Genomic DNA, 20019 nt, shown 5'->3' with positions numbered 1-20019 from the left:
CCTTAGAGGAGAATTACTGTCCGAGCAACAGTAGGTATTCTCACTCCTTTCCCTTGTTATTTCACATAAGGACTCTGCTTCTTCCCAGGATCCCTTTAGGTGAGTTTCTAACATGGGAAAGGAGCAGCAGCAAATTATACTTCTTGGGTCTCACCTGGGAATTCTGGGAGTCTGAAGGGGCCAAAAATGCAACTCCTGAAGCCCCACAATGGGCAACCTAATTTTTGTGGTTCATTCTAATAGGTTGGAAACTTTGTCCTAAAGGAAAAAATAGGGATTCCCTAGAAAAGTATGGGGGAAGGAGCAATATAGGTTTTCAAAGGTACCTACTCTAATTCAAGGCATTGGGCTAATAACAATTGATTATTTGATGCATAATATTATTATTCTTACAGTAACATCTGTTTATTAGGTGTTTCCTTTGTACCAAGTTCTGTGCTTATTTATCTCCAGTAGCCCTGTGAGCTAGGCACCACCATAATGGCCATTTTACAGATGAGAAAAATGAGGCATAGTGAGGTTAAGCAACTTGTCCAAGGTCAAATAGCTCATCAACTAAGTACAATAAAAACCATGAAGAAACCAATTTCCTATGCCTTTTTCTCCTACTATGTCGTACCACAGTGACAAAGGGGATGTCTCAAGTTCTGGGGTAAAGGAAAGGGAGGGGGAGAGAGGAAAGAAATCTAACATATATAAAGCCTAGATTATGTGCTACATGCTTGATATATGTCATCACATTTGTCCTCACAACAATCCTATTAGATAGGTACTGTTATTATCCCAATTTATAGGTGAAAAAAATGGATGCTTGCAGATGTCAAGTAATTTGCTGTCTTTCCCTCACACTTTGCTACATAAGCATTAGCCAAGAGGGAAGGCCTGGTAGCAGCTTTGGGTCTGAGGAATAAGAATATGAGAAAAAGATTTATTTTGGAATGAATTAAGGAAAGTAAACCAAGAAACAGAATATATTGCCACAACTGGGATTTTTAATAGCTCACTTTCTGGACACTATACTGTGTATGTATTTACGCGTGTATAGATAAATATTGTAGTTTGCTTTCAAAATGACCAACAATTCCTCCCATTCTTATATGTGCTGCTCTCCCATCTAGAGGTGGAAACTGTTTCCCCTCTGGCTAAATCTTGCAATTTGCTTTGACCAACAGAATGTGGTGAAAGTGATGTGTGAGCGCTTTAAGTGGCCTGGCAGCTTCTGCTTTTCTGTCCTGCCCTGAGCCCTGAGTAAACAGTTTGGCTACCCTGCTGGAAACACCATGTGGAGAGAAGAAGCCAGCCAGCCCTCAGCAGTTCCAGCCCTCCAGCTGAGGTGTCAGATGTGTGAGTGAAGCCTTCCTGGGTGTTCCATCCCCAGTCGCTCCTTCAGACATTTATAGCAGCAATGATGGACCCCAAGTGAGACCAGCAAAAGAACCACCAGCTGAGCCCTACCTAGATTGATGATTGTGAGCAAAGAAATGGATGCTGCTTTAAGCCACTGATAAGACTCACAGATAACTGAAATAGTGTGATTATACACAGATAGATAGGTAGGTAGGAATTGTTTCCTGCTTGGTTTTGGGAAAAATTCCAGAAAGATAAGCTTTCTGGGTAACCAAGTTTCAGAAAGGTGAAATGTTATTTAGAAAAGAAAAACTTCAGCTCTTATAAAGGGAAAGCATGTTTGGGTACAATGCAATCAGGAAAGTATTAGATAGAAATTATGGTGGCATGTGAATTTTTAAAAGAAGTCTAAGTGTAAGAATTTACATTTATTCAAATTATTTGTGATTAGTTATTCAGTAGGGTTATCTCTTGGATCCAGTCAAAGACCAATGTTTATCACATGACTAACTATGTAATGGAAAGTGCGCACAGCTGAGTATCGGAAGACTGGGTCCAGGCTGGGACTCACTGCAAGTCACGAAACCTCATTCATGTCTCTCAAATGTCGCCTTCTCTGATATTCTACCTAAAACAGCAACCCCAGCCCATCCTATCCCTTACCTGGCTTCCTCTTTATAGCACTTCTCACTCATTGTTTATTGTCTGTCTCCCCCGGTAATATATGAGCTCCATGAAACCAAAGACATTTTTGCTTACATGTTTGCTTTTGGTTTTAACTGCTGTGCCATTGGCACATATAGGCACTCAATAAACACATGCTGTATAAATGAGAATAAATGAACTTTCTTATCTGTAAAATGGGGATAACGTATATATCAAAAGTATTATTGTGAATAGCAACTGAGATGGTGGATATTAAAGTATTGTATAAATTACCAGTCCAAACAGAAAAGCAAGCATTATTACTGTGTTATACTTGAACCATAGTAACATGTTCATTATAGCAACTTGTTTTGAAGTAGAGCGCATGCTTCCTCCTTCAACACTTGCTCTGTGGGGTGAACTTTGTCTTAAGAGCAACTCCTGCTCCGTGTGCTTCCCATAAGATTCTTAGATAGGACTAGAGGCGATGTCTGATGGGATATGGTAGGTTCTGTCAACCTTCAACATTAGGGCAAATATCTGATTCAGGGTTTTTGGAAAAGAGAAGAGGATGGTGAGAGGGATAGTATAAAAGACAGAGACATAGAGAGGCACAGAGACTACCAGAGAGTGTCAGAGAGGAACAGAGCTAGACCAGGAGAGGCTCACAGTCACTCTCTTTCAATTAAAGAGAATAGTAAAAAATTTAAAGAGTTTGAGACAAGAAAAAAAATGAGGCAAAGAAGTAATATATGATTTGAAACTAGAAAAGTTGTTGAAATAATGAGCCACAGAACTTTCAATTATCGCATATGAACACTTACAGTGTATGCCAGGTGCTACACTAACTGTCCTGTGGCTTTCTCAGTGGCCCTTGAAATAGGCATTAATTACCATGCTTACCTGGCAGGAAAGGAAACTGAGGCTTTGAGAGGATAAGTGACTTGCCCAAGGTCACACAGCTAGAAAGTGGCTGGCTAGACTTAGGTCTTTTTGCTCTTAATTTCTATGTCTTCCAAGGAGAGATTTTAAAAACCAGTAAATGCTAAACAATAGGGAACAGAACAAAAACACCACATGCCACAGTTGGTGGACTGTAAAATGGTGCAAGCACTACAGAAAACAGCATGGAGGTTCCTCACAACGTCAGAAATACAACTCTCATATGATCCAGCAATCTCACATCCAAAAGAACTGAAAGCAGGGTCTCAAAGAGATATTTGCACACCCATGTTCATAGTAACACTATTGACAACATCTAAGAGGTGGAAGCAGCACAACTATCTACCGATGGATGAATGGATAAACAGAAATTGGTTACACATACCATGGAATTTTATTCAGCTTTAAAAAGGAAGGAAATCCTGAAACATGCTATGACATGGATGAAATTTGAAGACATTATGCTAAGTGAAATAAGCCAGTCACAAAAAAGACAGATACTGTAAGATTCCACTTATATGAGGTACCTAAGGTAGTCAAATTCATAGAACAAAAGTAGAATGGTGACTGTCAGGGCGGGTTGGGGTGGGTAGATTGAGGGTTATTGTTTAATGGGCGTGGAGTTTCAGATTTATTTACAGGATGAAAAATTTCTGGAGATCAGTTTCACAATATGAATATATGTAACACTACTAAACTGTACACCTAAAATAATTAAAACGGTACATTTTATGTTATGTTTTTTACCACAATAAAAAAAAACACCACCCATGCACACACTAAAAAACACACACACAAAACCCCAGAAAACCAACAAGCCCAACCAAACCCTCAGCTATTTGATATATAGAGAAAAAGAGGTTTTCACTGTAAGAACACTAAAGCAGGAGGTAGAAACCATAATAAATTCATCAATTATTCAAGCCACACTCTTACTTAAAACGATTTTCCTACCCCAGAGGCAGTGTCCCAACGACATCCACATTGTACGATTCGTGCAAGCTAAACCCAGCTGAAATGCCAGTTCCCATTACCACCTAAAACAAACACAAACCCAAACATCCTTTACAGATGAAAATTCAAATGCCACAAAAATGAGCTTCAATTTGTTAGCCAAGCCAAACCTATTCTCACTTTACCTTTCAGTTTTAAAAAGAAGAATTATAGTTAGATTCCAGCAATTCTAAATACTCCTAATGACTTTCCCTGCAAAATTAAAATGGACTCTACAGTTTCCTTGTGGCCTTGAAATCTTGTCCTCTTTATTTTGGTCTGTTCCATGCTGAGGTGTTTGGCTAGTTGGCTGCAAACAGAAGAGGCCATAAAACCTTTCAGGAGTTGGCTGTGCATGTGGGCGACGTAAAATGCATCTCTGATAACATGGCATGAATAAAGGTCACTGAAGTGTGTATTGTGTGTGTGTGTGTGGGGGGGTAACGATGACAGTGTATAATTATAAAATGTGTGTTTGGATCTGCAACCCTCCTGCTGACCCTGTTTCCAGGAGAGCAGCACCAAGTGTGGGTAGAGCACCCTGCAGTTGTCTTCTCTCATTTCTGTAAGGATCAGAGTGCAAGTGCCCATCACACACGTGTGTCATTGTATGCCAGCTTCCTGAATTGCCAGAGATAGATTTAGTTGGCATGGAAAGTACAACTCTTAGTGAGCAACAAGATGAAAAAAATAACAGACGTAAGAATAGCAATTTTCTTTATCCCAAAGAACCATAGCTACAGAGCTTTCTGAGTGGGCTGTCGGGAAGGAATTAGGGCTGTTCAGGGAAGGGAGCCAGTCCCTCACAGTGGTGGCTGCTGCAGGGTACCCTTAATAAGGTGAGCTTATTGACACAGCAGCCTGAGAGACCAAGGGCATGGTGCTTCTGGCCCTTTGATGAAAGGCCCCTTTTTGTTGGTCGTAGTTATGTCTGTCACCCTTAATTGTATTAGTTGTGCATCTCAGAGAGTGCTCAGAATATTCAAATTCACAAGATAAATATGGCTTGTTTCTGGAGCATCAATTTTATGCAGTGGTAAATAATTTAAAACCTGCTTTCCGATCAACACAAACAGATATATTATGAAATGGAATGCAAAACTCAAACATTTGTTCATGATAAAAAATAAATTTTGTGTTTAAGGAGAGTTGTAAAGACTGTCCCCAATTTTCCAGTATGGCTTTTCTCTCCCTTGCTCTGAGGAGAACTTAGATAAGAAATTTAAAAAACACTAGTTTACTATAATTACAATGATAAAATTCTGGAGAACTGTTGCCCTGGGAAACATGAAGGAATCTGTTAAAGGGAACCTGGAAATGGACAGAACCAGGAACCCAGGCCAGGAGGCAATCTTCACCATTTACTTCACAATTAAGCCTTGCCTGTCTTCCTTGCCATACAAAGGAGCTGAGAACCTCTTGCCACACTCCAAGACAAAACAGGAACTCTGTGCCCGGCCCCAATAAGAGAACAGCTTTTGAAACTGTTAGAGCCAGTCCTGTTGGGATGTAGACAAGACCAAAGCATGGAAAAGGATCAGAGGGATTGGCTTCCTTGTGAGCTATAATATTGGCCAAGTGTTTCTGTGGCTCAAACTTCTGGCTAAATTTCCATCAGACATCTATATTTTTTATCCTTATGGCTCTCAAATTATGCATCAAGGTGCCCCAGGGTGCCAAGGGGAACTCACAGGACACTGGGAAGGAACTTTCAAGGAAAACCTCTCTCAGACACTGTGCAAACTTCTAGTTCCTTTTTTCCTTTTTAAACTATGTTTTGATTGTTTTTTTAGAGAGAGAGGAAGGGAGAGGGAGAGAGAGAAACATCAAAGATGAGAATCATTGAGGGGCTGCCTCCTGCACACCCTCTATTGAGGGTGGAGCCTGCAATCTGGGCATGTCTCCTGACCAGGAATCAAACCAGCAACCCTTTGGTGCACAGGACGATGCACAACCAACTGAGCCACACTGGCCAGGGCACCTACTACATTCCTTTTGGTAACACTATATCTTTGCAAAGCTGGGCATTCAGTGGTTGCTGTGGTAGAAAGCAGGTACTGTGCAAAATCAAAGTGAACAGGAAATGAGGGCAGTAGTATCCATCTGATTCCAAGGTCTGAGGAGTTGTGAAGTGTCCACCCTTCACACATCCCATTAATACACTGAGGTTGTTTAACATTGTAATAAAAATATACTTTATTTCAATTTATGTGCATTATTTTTACAAACAGTTAATTGTTAGACAGTTCCTAAACCGTTAGGTATTTCTCTAGGCCTAGGAGTGCTAGGAACCAAGAAAGTTTGGGAATTTTTGTCTTTTGCTCTTTTCAAAATTGAAATAGCTTAAGTTTTTCAGGTTATTAAAGTTATATGTGTTCCTTATAAAACAATTAGACAATAAAACATTGAGGAAGAAAAAATCTTCCCTAATTTCATCAATCACAGATAATTCATATTAAAATATTTACAGAGTCTTCACCTATATTTTAAAAATCATCCATTCTATATTCTAATTAATTTTCTTTCTTGTCAGTGTATTTTTAGAAGTTCTTGACAAATTCTACCCTTCTCTTGGCCGAACTGAGTGGAAGAGTTCTAACTCCCTGTTCCCCCACCCCCTGTCCACTTCTGCATCCCTCACAGAAATAGCTGAAAGTTGACTTACCGCAAAGAACTCTAAAGGAATGGGTGCTGGCAATTTCTCTTTAAATCTCTCATTAAACTCCTTGCCACCCAACAGCAAACCAAAAACCATCAGCCCGACGCCTAGGGAACACACGTTGAGGTTTTTAACATTCTGCAACACAGCAACTGTACTCTGTAACACAGTGAACACTGGGGGTTTACATCAGGCAGCAGCCCTGAGCAGACAGACTCTAGTGCACTAATTCACACAGTCATCCCAGTACCGAACATTCTAGTCAAGAGTTCTCAGGCTGAAATCGCTTTCTTTGTAGCTTCCCCAATTAGAAGCAATTTTTACCTAGTTAGGCAACTTTAAAGTTGTAATTCTTACCCAAACAATCTTAGTGTTCTTTGATACACTAATGTGTCAATGTAGTATTATAAAATTCAGAAGAGTAACCCTTGTACTTGAGTCCTGAGCATTAGGAAAGGGTTAGGAGCTGATACCAGCAAAACAATCCAAAGGTAAACACATAGAAAAGGTTTTAAGAGCTGAAAGGGGGAAATCATTGTTAGCAGATGAAAGAGGAATCAGGTGGGTCTTGAAGGCAAGAGAGTGCTGAAATTTGAAAAGATGCCCAGGAGAGTTAAAGAAAGTCATTTAATTTTATTCTAAGGTTGCAATCTCAGCACCCCAAATACAGTCAATACTCATCTGGACCCTGGGAAAGTAGGTTACCACTAAGCCCAGGCTACATACCTTTCCTAGCAATGACTACAGCATATTCAGGTGCTAATCTTTTCTGTTTCCTGAGTGACAAGGCATTTAGAGAAATCTCAGAGTAAGAAGCATGTTACCAGCTATTATGAGAAATCAAGAATTTAGTTATTTAGGGAATGTTCCTACAGTTTGATTCCATTCTAATCCATGAAAGACTCAATTTAAATGACACTTCCTCAAAGTGACTTTCCTAGACCCCTAATCTAAAGGTCTTCCTATTCAGCTTTCATAGTAGCCAGTGCCTTTTCTTCATAGCATCAAACAGTATTTGTAATTAATTACACATTTATACAACTAATAGTTTACTATTTGTTTTCCCATTGGACTGTACGTTTTGCTCACTCACTGCTGTGTCTAGGACAGTGTCGGCACATAAATACCTACAAAGGCTACAGGTTTCTCTCTCTAAGAATAGATTTAACAGCATCTCAGAAGTTGTAATATGTAGTACTTTAACTCATTTTGTTCTAATTATTTCAAAATTTCCTTTATCCATGGGTTACTTAGAAATAGGTTTTTTTGTTTCTAAATGTTTGGAGGTTTTAAAGCTATATTTAGTTATTACTAATTATACTACACTGTGAAAAAATTACTAAATTTTTAGAATTTGTGATCAGTTTCACATGTAAGTTTCAACATGATCGGTTATTACCACTGTTCCCTATGTGCTTACAAAGAATTTATATTTCCTCTGAGTTGGGTACAAGGGTCTGTATATTTTTTATTAGATTAAACTGGTTAATTGAGTTAGTCAAATCTTTAATAGACTTAATTTTTAAAAATTTTATTTATTTTTAATTCTTTTTTTTTAATATATCTTTATTGATTCCAGAGAGAGGAAAGGAGAGGGGGAGAGAGAGATAGAAACATCAATGATGAGAGAGTCATTGATTGAGCCCACAACCCGGGCATGTGCCCTGACCGGCAATCGAACCCTGATCGCCTAGATCCCAGGTCGACTCTCAACCGCTGAGCCACGCGGAGCCGGGCTATTTTTAATTCTTAGGAGAAATTGGCTTAGGAAACAAGTCATAGAGGTAAAGAAAGGGTGGAGCTTGGGAGTGAGTAAGCTAATGGTAACTTGCCTGTGGGGGAGGGGAAGAGGAAGGGGAAAGGGCAGGGGAAGGGGGAGGGGAAGGGGGAAGGGGGAAGGGGGAAGGGGGAAGGGGGAAGGGGGAAGGGGGAAGGGGGAAGGGGGAAGGGGGAAGGGGGAAGGGGGAAGGGCAGGGGAAGGGGGAGAGGAAGGGGGAAGGGGGAGGGGAAGGCAAGGTCATGCTCCAGGGAAGGAGGGCACCTATAGACTTATTTTTTTTGCCTGCTTGAGTAAGCAGTTTTTGACAGAGACAGGTTCTCCCATAATGCCTTTAAATTATTTATTCCCAAAGAGAACATAATTCTGTCTCAAGAAAAAGTTGTCTTTTCAGCTAATTAGGGTAAAGGTGTAGCCACCAAATAAAGATCTAGCAAAAAATTCCTTGTAAGGTAGGCAGTTTCATGAACATTAATAAAATGGGACTTTAAGGTTTAATTCCTTTTGTAGTGCTCTTTTCAGAAAAGCTTTAGAATATCTGAATGCTTTCCATTTAATTAAAATCCTTAGAAAAAAGGAAAGCGAGCCTTGAAGTTGAAAGAGATACAGAAGACAACGAGGAAAAATAAAGAAGGAAAAACTAGTAGCAGTAAGTTGCTTACTTACATACACCACTGAAAAGATCCCACTGTACCGCTTTGTTTTAACTCCAAACAGGTACTTTAACATGGAGGTGAAGACATGCACAGCTGCCGCAGTGGTAAAGCCGCGCACCAGGGGCTCTGTGAGGTATATGGCCACAAATCCAAACCTACAGACACCTAGGCAAAACTATTTTTTTTTTAATGACAAAGAAACAAATAAATCATATGATAGATCAGGAAGTTAAAACCAACGGAAAACATACAAATTTCTTTCTGGACCACTTTCTAACACTACAAACTTGTACCTGCAGCAGTTAAGCAGCTAACAAATCAATCACTGGTTATACAGAAAACATTGGATGGTTGGGAGTGGCTCGGAGTCGCAAAGAGCATCGGGCACACTCAGACTGAGGACACATTGAGTCAATGTCATTTCCTGTTCCTTCCAAGCAGATAAAAGAAGCCCTCTTCCCTTTACTAACCAATCCTGCTTCAAGCTTTTCTTGCTTTTGGAATTTCTAAAGTACCCACCTGAGGCTTGCTAGTTCCTAAAAATATCAATTTAAGTAAGGCATATAGTTGACTTGTGCTCCTGAGTGCTATGAACTCTGAGCTCTGGGTTCTTGCAGGCTGACCCTACCCACCATGTAGACCAGCCAAGAGGGCTCAATAGATATTTATGAAATGAACAAATGAGAGCCCATTTCCCCATCCATGAGTCTTACCTGAATGATTCCTGAAAGTAAGGTCACAGACATGGCGACTTTCACTCTCAAGGCATCTCTTATTTCTGTACCATTGGTTGCGTTTACTCCTCCTGGAATAACTATATCATCTGGTACTAACCGAACAGCCACACCGCCAATCATCAGGCTAATAACAGCAAAAGGACCTGAAACAGTGAAGCATTAATCAAGCAAATCATTTGCAGTGTATCTGATGTGATTGCTGCCAGTACTCTAGAGAACACAGGTAAGGTCAATAAATCATCATTGAAATAAAATTGCACTGTTCTCCTTAAGCATTAAACCACTGCTCCTGGTTTATATGTAAATTGTGTGTGTGCAGATTGTATTCTCCAAAAATGACCATGATGGTATCTTCCATCCCACAGATTCTTCTAGAACTTTCACATTTCCCCATTAAGAGGTAGACTAATTCTTAATTTCTGTCTCCTTGAATCTGGGTGGACTTGTGACATACTAGTAACCAAAGGAATGTAGCACAAGTGATACTGTTGACTTCTGAGGCTAGGCAACAAAGGTGATGCAGCTTCCACCCGAGAGCTGTTACACTTGCTTGTGCTGGAGCCCTGAGTGTGAGAAAGCTCCAATTAGGACCACATGGAGAGAAGGGAGAGAGGAGTGGGGAACAGAGGAGAGACAGCGGAACAGAGGGGAAGAGGAGGAGGTGAGAGGAAACAAGAGAGAGGATGAGGTTCAGGCTTCCTGTAGCTGCTTTAGCCCCAGCTCTCTTCTAACTCTCAACTGCATCAGACCCTAAACCAGGCCTGCCCAGATGAGCCTTTCCCAAATCCTGACCCACAGGAACTGTGAGACATGATGAAATGATTCTTGTTTTAAGCTGCTAAATTTGGGGGATGTTTGTTACCTAGGAATGGACATCTCAAACATTGTGCTTGTGTTTGCTGGTGGCAGCCTCATGCAGCACCAACACTAACATGAAATCCATATAAATCTGATCCTAAATATACCAAATACATTAAAGGGAATCCATGTACAATTCAGAGCCTAAAATCAGATAAAAGTGCAATACATGTGCAGCAATTAGGAACTTGCAGTGCCACTAATGAAATAAATAAAAAGAAAAACCAGATGCAAGCAAATTGTATTATGAACTAAAGCACTTACTTCACAGGTTTTAACAACTGCTCTTTTTACACAAGAAAATTGTCTTTCTTTTTTATTATGCCAAGATTTTAAGAAAGCTATTAGTTCTAGAAATCTTGGGGGGAGTGTATTTTTTTAAAGCACCTATTGGGCATGCAGTAACAAATTATTAAGCAGATGCTCTAATACCAAACATGCTATTTCTTTGGCACATTTCAAAATGAAAGGTACTAGAATATCAAGTATAAGCTTTTACCTATCGATATGTGTCTGGAGGTTCCAAAAAAGCAATACATGATAACAGGGTAAAAGGAGGAGTACAAGCCAAACACTGGAGGCACAGCTGCCAACATCGCAAAGGCTAACCCTGTGGGATTAAATACCAAACAGAAATAGGAAGATCATTAGAAAACAGAGGCTTATATATATTTTTCTCTTGGTTCTTTATCTCTGATGAACAAATGAAAATCATGTTAACTTAAGCAGAAGTGTCTTAACCAGCCCACCCTTCCACCCCGAACCTACACGTAATACTACCTTTGTGCTTAGAGAGTCCAGGTTGAGAATTTCCCTTTACATCCACTCTTTGCCAGGAGGTATATATTTTTTCTGTTTTATTCTTTCCCAACTTAGATAAGGGCAGGAAGTCTTACTTGACTGGCACAGTTGTAATCTGCTGTTGATGCCCAAATGCTGGCTGTTTCTCTAATGGGCTGTTTTTGTGGGTTCTTTAGGGACCCCTTTTCAATAAGGAACTCCCACTGTACCATTCCCTGGCCAATGTAAAGCCCCCTCCCCCTGGCTTCTGCCCTTACAGCTTCCAGGTTGTTTCTGTTGGCATATGCTCCTCCTGTAGGCAGTCTTCTTGGGCAGGTACCTTTCAAATGAGCCAAGCCTGGTTGCCTTCTGGGCACTCAGTTATCCAAAGGGAAAGCTTGGCATCTCACCCATGAAAATTTGGGAGTGCAGGCCATGCACACTGGACAGCTCTCTCTTTATTTTGCTCTCATAGGCAGTTTACACCCTTTTACCAGATTTTTTTTATTGCAATAATTAGGCAATATTTCCCTCAAACTCCAGGGGACATATGTCCCATGCTCTGAGTGGTTGTCTTGCAGTTCTTCCTTCCTTCCTTGACTTTAGATGGAGAGGAAATGCATAGTGCTTTCACCTCTAGAAAATTCTCTAGAAAATCCTCATTTCAAATCTAACATCAGTCTCTTTGTCTCACGCATAGTTTTGCATAGATGGTCCGGAATCTCTCTTCAGAATGTGGAGGCAATAAACAACTTTTGTTCTCTGCTTCGGGGCCTCAGCCAAACATCTGGGGCAGCTAGAAAATTCACTTAATTCAGTGTCACATTATTAAAAAATAATTGTAGCAAAAGTAGTTGGGGAAGCATTCCTGTTTCATATGTAATAATATATGAAACACTTTAATGTTGTCTTTTAAAAAAAACACAAATTTTATCTCTACGCATGTCCATAGTTTAAAAAACAAAGTACAACAAGTCTCTGAGGAAGAGCCAGCACTCTTCTGCCTTATCTCTAGGGTCCACCCCCCAGAGGTACTCACCTCCAACACTTTTAGCTGTTTTTGCACCATTTATCTCCATTTTTCTAAATCAGCAGTACTCAACAACAGAGGTTTGCTCCCCAGAGGACATTTGAAAACATCTGGAGATAATTTTTATTATTATGACTGAAAGTGGGAGCCACTATTGGCATCTCATGGGTAGAAGCCAAGAATGCTGCTGAACATCCCACGGTGCACAGGAAAGTCCCCACAACAAACAATGTACAGGGTGCGGGTTGAAGCCTTGCTCTAAATAATATGTTTGCATTGTTATTTCTTAGTTTATCAGTTTTAGAAAAACTACTGACTTTCTATTATGTGTATTTTTTCCAGCTTCCCCTTAGTTATATCATAGTTATGTGATTTTTTTTTCCATTCTAGAAAGTTTTGGGATCTTCTATCTATCCCTGGTATCCTGATGTTTTAATATGGTGTGTCTTAAGATATTTTTCATTTAGTTTGCTGGGTTCTTTTTTTTTTTTTTTTTAAATATATCTTTATTTAAAAGAGAGGAAAGGAGAGGGAGAGAGAGAGATAGAAGCATCAATGATGAGAGTAATTGGTCGAGCCCACAACCTGGGCATGTGCCCTGACCGGAAATCGAACCCCGATCACCTGGATCCTAGGTCGATGCTCAACCGCTGAGCCACGCCCGGCTGGGTCTGCTGGGTTCTTGATGGTTGCTCTCAGTTTGAAAACTCGTGTACTTCAAATTCTGAGAATATTGTTTGATAATCTCTTCCCTTCTGTTTACCCTCTTCTTTCTGGGACTCCCAATAGATGTATGATAGAATAGTATCAAGCCTCTGGTCTTTTATCCCTTACTTATCTTTTTCTTCCACCTCCATCTATCTTCCAAACTTTTGACTGAATATTTTATTCCAGCTGTCATATTTTTAATATCTATGAGCTTTTTCTTAGTCTCTGAATGTTCTTTATAAAATTGCATCCAGATCTTGTTTCATGGGTTCAACATGTCTTTATATCTTGCTAAGGATATTATAGTGCACACATTTTTTTCATTTTGCCCTCTCCATTATTTATGTACCCAGTGAGTTCCTTCTGTTTGGATTGCTTTCTATCCTTCTTGAAGCTTCATGCGTATTGGCCCACATTGTTTACTGATGAGCCTTATTGTAGGGCAACAGGATGACCAGCCAGCATCTTCCTTGGGGACCCCCCAGTTATCACTATAGCTCTTTTCTTGAGGAGGAGTTCATTGTCTGCCTTGGGCTATCAGTTCTTGCAGGCTTTTTGGAGCTGAACAGGCCAGGAAAAGCCTTTGTTAGCTCACAGTTCAATGTACAGACTTTTATTTAATCGTCCCGACATCTTTTAATACTTTTATTCTATCATCCATTGCATGCTGTGGGTGTGGGGACCTGATTGTCTATGTCTATTACACAGACTTTCAACTGATTCCCTTGCTTCTAGCTCTCAGCCTGACTCTCACCTTTGACAAAACTTGGGGGGCTCCAATTTCCCAATGTTCTACAGGGCAGGCACCTAAATATTAACTTCCTCAACTCTGATAATTCATTTGTCACTTGTCCATTGGTTGACATTCCCCCCCCCTGCTCCACAGTGTCTCCTCTCCCATTTTCTTTATCCTAGCTAGTTTATACCAGTTTCCTGTCCTTTATCATGATTTTAGGGGGATTTTAAATGAATTAGAGATAGAAGCATATATTCAATCTGCCATGCTTAATAAAGTCTTCTTACTAATTTAAATCATTTATCAACCACAAGAAATTAATTTACTATCTCTTAGATCTCTCTATTTCTTTTTTTTTGGTATTTATCTATCTTCATTGACTAGTGATGGGAAGAAAAATACCTTTTCCATACAAATTTGATTGTAGGATGACCTATACTGCTCAATAAAGCACAATCTACTGGATTATCCATTTTGAAATAATTTCTTCCTTTCTGTAATACTTCATACTCTTGGTTCTCCTTCCCCCTTTTCAGGTACTTGTTTTCTTTTAATTTTTAAATTTTTATTGAATTTATTGGGGTGATATTGGTTAATAAAATTATATAGGTTTCAAGCATACAATTCTATAACACATCATCTGTATATTGTACTGTGTGTTCACCACCCAAAGGCAAGTCTCCTTCCATCACCATTTACCCTCTTCTACCTCCCGACCCCCGTTCCCTTCTGGTAATCACCATACTGTTGTGTGTGTCTATGAGTGTTCTTTTTTGCTTAATCCTTGACTTTTTATCACATAGCTCCCAACCCCCTTCCCCTCTGACAGCTGTCACTCTGTTCTCTGTATCTATGAGTCTGTTTCTATTTTGTTTATTTATTTTGTTAATTAGATTCCACATGTAAGTGAAATCATATGGTATTTGTCTTTCTCTGCCTGGCTTTTTTCACTTAGCATAATACTCTCCAGGTCCATCCATGCTGTTGCATGTGGTAGGATTTCCTTATGTTTTATAGCTGAATAGTATTCTACTATGTAAATACACCACAGCTTTTTTTATCCACTCCTCTACTGATGGGCACTTGGGCTGCTTCCAGATCTTGTCTGTTGTAAATAATGCTGCAGTGAACATAAGGGTGCATATATTCTTTCAAATTAGTGTGTTGTATTTCTTCAAATATATACCCAGAAGTAGAATCACTGGGTCATAAGGCAGTTCCATTTTTAATTTTTGAGGAAACACCATACTGTTTTTCATAGTGGCTGTACCAATCTGCATTCCTACTAACAGTGCATGAGGCCCTTTTCTCCACATCCTCACCAACACTTGTTGTTTGTTGATTTATTGATAATAGCCATTCTGACAGGTGTGAGGTGATATCTTATTGTGGTTTTAATTTGCATTTCTCAGCCGATTGGTGACATGAGCATCTTTTCATATGCCTATTGTTCACCTATATGTCCTCTTTGGAGAAGTGTTTATTCAGGTCCTCTGACTAGATTGTTTCTTTGGCCTTGAGTTCTATAAGTTCTCTATAAATTTTGAATATTAATCCCTTATCAGATATATCATTGGCGAATATGTGCTCCCATTTGGTGGGTTGTCTTTTCATTTTGTTGATGGTTTCCTTTGCTGTGCAAAAACTTTTTAGTTTGAGGTAGTTCAATTTATTTATTTTTTCTTTCATTTCCCTTGCCCAAGGAGATATATCAGAAAAAATATTGCTATAGGAAATGCTCAAGATTTTACTGCCTATGTTTTCTTCCAGAATTTTTATGGTTTTAAGTCTTATATTTAAGTCTTTAATACACTTTGAGTTTACTCTTTTGTACGGTGTAAGAAGGTAGTCTAGTTTCTTTCTTTCTTTTTTTTTTTTTTTTGCACATATCTGTCCAATTTTCCCACCACCATTTATTGAATAAACTTTCTTTACCCCATTGTATATTCTTGCTTCCTTTGTCCAATATTAATTGACCATAAATGTATGGGTATATTTATGGATTCTCTATTCTGTTTCATTGATCTATATGTTTGTTCTTATACCAGTACCACGCTGTTTTGATTACTATGTCCTTGGAGTATAGTTTGATATTAGGTAGTGTGATTCTTTCAAGTTTATTCTTCTTTCTCAAGATCACTGTTGCTATTCAGGGTCTTTTGTGGTTCCACATACATTTTTGGAATATTTGTTCTAGGTTCTGTAAACTACACTATTGGTATTTTGATAGAAATTGCACTGAATCTATAGATTGCTTTGGGTAGTATGGACATTTTAATGATATCAATTCTTCCTATCCATGAACACAGTATGTGCTTCCACTTTTTTGTATCTTTCTTCAGTATCTTATAATTTTCCAAGTACAGGTCTTTTACATCCTTGGTTAAACTTATTCCTAGGTAATTTATTTTATTTTTTCATGCAATTGTAAATGGGATTGTTTTCTTAGTTTCCCTTTCAGATAGTTCATTATTGGTGTATAAAAATGCAACTGATTTCTGAACATGTATCCTGCTACATTATTAAATTCATTGATCAGTTCTGGTAGTTTTTTGATGAAATCTTTAGGGTTTTCTATATACAGTATCATGTCATCTGCATATAATGACAGTTTTACTTCTTCTTTCTGATTTGGATGTCTTTTATTTCTTCTTCTTGTCTGATTGCTGTGGTTAGGACTTCAGTACTACATTGAATAAGAGAGGTGAAAACAGATGTGACTGTCTTATTCCTGATCTTAAGAGAAATGCTTTTCATTTTTGTCTGTTGAGTATGATGTTGGCTTGTCATATATGGCCTTTATTATGTTGAAGTATGTTCCCTCTATTCCCACTTTGCTGAGAGTTTTTATCATAAGTGAGTGCTGGATTTTATCAAATGCTTTTTCTATATCTATTGATATGATCATATGATTTTTGTCCTTCATTTTGTTTATGTGATGTATCACATTTATTGATTTGTGGATATTGTACCAATTTTACATCCCCAGAATAAATCTAACTTGATCATGGTGTATGATCTTTTTACTGTATTGCTAGATTCAATTTCCTAATATTTTGTTGAGACTTTTAGCACCTATGTTCATCTATAATTTTCTTTCTTTGTAGCGTCTTTATCTGGTTTTGGAATTGGGATAATGCTGGCCTGGTAAAATGATCTTGGAAATCTCCCTTCTTCTTGAATTTTTTGGAATTGTTTGAGAAAACTAGGTGTTAATTCCTCTTTGAATGTTTAGTAAAATTCACCTGTGAAGCTATCTGGTCCAGGACTTTTGTTGTTTGGGAGGTTTTTTTGTCTTTTTTATTATGGCTTCAATTTCATTAGTTGTAACTGGCCTATTCAGATTTTCTCTGATTCCATTTTGGAAGATTGTATGTTTGTAGGAATTTATCCATTTCTTCTAGGTTGTCTAATTTGTTGGCATATAGTTGTTTGTAATGTATTCTTACAGTCTTTTGTATTTCTGTGGTGTCTGTTGTTACTTCTCTTTCATTTCTATTTTTATTTATTTGGGTCCTCTCTCTTTTTTTCTTGATGAGTCTGGTTAAAGGTTTGTCAATCTTGTTTATTTTTTCAAAGAACCAGTTCTTGGTTTCATTGACCTTTTGTATTGTATTTTCTGGACTCTATTTCATTTATTTCTGCCATGATCTTTATTATTTTCTTCCTTCTACTCAATTTGGGCTTTGTTTATTGTTCTTTTTCAAGTTTCTTTAAGTGTAAAATTAGATTTTTTGGGAGAGATTTTTCTTGTTTCTTGAGGTAGGTCTATAATGCTATGAATTTCCCTCTTAGGACTGCTTTTGCTGTGTCCCATAGATTTTGGGTTGTTGTAGTCTCATTTTCATGTTTCAAGGTATCTTTTGATTTCTCCCTTGATCTCATTGTTAACCTATTCATTGTTTAGTAACATGGTATTTAACATGTTATTCAGTTTTTTTCTTGTGATTGATTTCTAGTTTCATACCACTATGGTCATTGATATGATTTCAATCTTCTTAAGTTTACTTAGACTTGTTCTGTGTCATGACATGTGGTCTATTCTAGAAAATGTTGCATGTGCACTTGAAAAGAATGTATATTATGCTGCTTTGGGGTAAAAGGCTCTGAAGATATCAATAAAATCTATCTGATCACTTAAGGATACCATTTCCTTGTTGATTTACCGTCTGTAAGATCTATCCATTGACGTCAATGGGGTGTTAAAATCCCCCCCTATGACTGTATTATGTCAATCTCTCCCTTTATGTCCATCAAGATTTTCTTTACATATTGAGGTGCTCCTATGTTGGGTGCATATATGTTTACAAGGGTTATATCCTCTTATTGGATTGCTCCCTTTATCATTATGTAATGTCCTTCTTTGTCTCATTATTGCCTTTGCTTTGAAGTCTATTTTGTCAGATATAAGTATTGCTATCCAGCTTTTTTCATTTCCATTTGCATGAAGTAACTTTTTCCATCTCTTTACTTTTAGTCTGTGTGTATCTTTTGTTCTGAGGTGGGTATCTTGTAGACAGTATACATATGGGTCTTGTTTTCTTATCCATTCAGCGACCTTATGTCTTTGATTGGAGCATTTAAGCCATTTAGTTTTAAAGTGATTATGGATAGGTACATACTTATTGCCATTTTATTCTTTATAACTATGTCCCTCGTTTTTTCCTTTTTCTTTTTTTAATCATCATCTTCTTCTTAAAGAAGACCCTTTAACATTTCTTGTAATACTGGTTTGGTGATGATAAGCTCCTTTAGATTTCTCTGGTCTGGGAAGCTCTTTATTTCTCCTTCAATTTTAAATAATAGCCTTGCTGAGTAGAGTAGTCTTGTCTGCAGTTCATTGCTTTTCATCACTTTGAATATTTCATGCCAATCCCTTCTGGCCTGAAATGTTTCTGTTGAGAAATCAGCTGAAGGTATTGTGGGAGTTCCCTTTTAGGTAAGTGTCTTTCTATATCTGCTTTTAAGATTTTTTTTTCTTTGTCTTTAACCTTTGCCATTTTAATTATGATGTGTCTTGGTATGGGCCACTTTGCATTCACCTTGTTTGGAACTCTCTGCATTTCTTGGATTTGTGTGCCTTTTTCCTTTACCAGTTTTGGGGAGTTTTCACTCATTATTTCTTCAAATAAATTCTCGATCCCTTGCTCTCTCTTTTCTCCTTCTGGTACCCCTATGATGCAGATATTGTTATGGTTCATGTTGTCCCAGAGGTCCCTTAGACTATCCTCATTTTTAAAAATTTTTTTCTTTTTGCTTCTCTGATTGGGTGTTTTTTTTTTACCTTGTCTTCCAAATCACTGATTTGATCCTCTGCTTCATCCAACCTACTTTTTTATTCCTTCCAGTGTATTCTTGATATCAGATATGGTATTCCTCATTTCTTACCGTTTTTTTTTTTCACGGTTTCTATGTTGCTTTTCATGCTGTTGACATTCTCACTAAATTCCTTGAAGTTCTCACTATGCTCCTTATAAACAGTTTTTGAACTCTATACCTGGTAAATTTCTTTTTTCCATTTCATTTAGCACTTTTCCTTGAGATTTTACCTGTTCTTTCATTTGAGGTTTATTTATTTGTTTCCCCATTTTGGCTGCCTCTTTGTGTTTGTTTCTATGTATTAGGTAGATCTGCTATGTCTCCTAGCCTTGATAGGGTAGCCTAATGTAGTAAGTGTCATGTAGGACCCAGTGGCACAGTCTCCTTTGTCACTTCAACCCGGTGCTTCAGGAATGTCTCTTGTGTTGGTTATGTGAGCCTTCTTGTCGTAATTGAGTCTTCATTGCTATTGGCCCATTCATGTGTGGGATCGACCCTCAGGCTGGCTGACTGTGAGGACTGACTCTAACCATGGTGTATGAGCTGTTATGCAGATGCTAAGCATATGAAGCAGAATAAGCCTCAGCAGGGTCTGGTGCTGTTCGAGATCTCCCTTTGGATATGCTGTTTGTGAAGCTTATTGGATCCTAATCTGATATTGTCTGAAGCTGACTACTGGGTGTGTTTGTTCAGGGCCTCTTGGAGGGACTCTAGTACAGGTGAATGTCGGATGCTGCCTGTGACTGGCCCTGGGCTACCTGTTTGGAGCTACAAAGCTACCCAGAGTTTGTGGCTGCCTGTGCTGGGCCTTAGTGTGCATAGGAAGGACAAA

At 38.5% G+C, this 20019-nt stretch overlaps 1 protein-coding gene across 1 annotated transcript in view; it reads right to left on the bottom strand.

Annotated features, from left to right (window-relative positions):
* SLC26A5 (solute carrier family 26 member 5) overlaps nt 1-20019 on the bottom strand; it is a 59316-nt gene that overhangs the window by 18285 nt on the left and 21012 nt on the right. Inside the window, exons 4-8 of the mRNA XM_081146781.1 lie at nt 11114-11224; nt 9733-9899; nt 9030-9194; nt 6593-6745; nt 3889-3971 (exon numbers count right to left, since the gene is read on the bottom strand). Of these exons, the coding sequence (XP_081002907.1) occupies nt 3889-3971; nt 6593-6745; nt 9030-9194; nt 9733-9899; nt 11114-11224 (679 nt within the window). The remainder of the gene's footprint in view (nt 1-3888; nt 3972-6592; nt 6746-9029; nt 9195-9732; nt 9900-11113; nt 11225-20019) is intronic.

The sequence above is a fragment of the Miniopterus schreibersii genome (assembly GCF_964146895.1).
Source record: "Miniopterus schreibersii genome assembly, chromosome: 9".
In the NCBI taxonomy this organism is placed as follows: Eukaryota; Metazoa; Chordata; class Mammalia; order Chiroptera; family Miniopteridae; genus Miniopterus; species Miniopterus schreibersii.
This window is presented reverse-complemented; position numbering and strand designations above follow the sequence as displayed.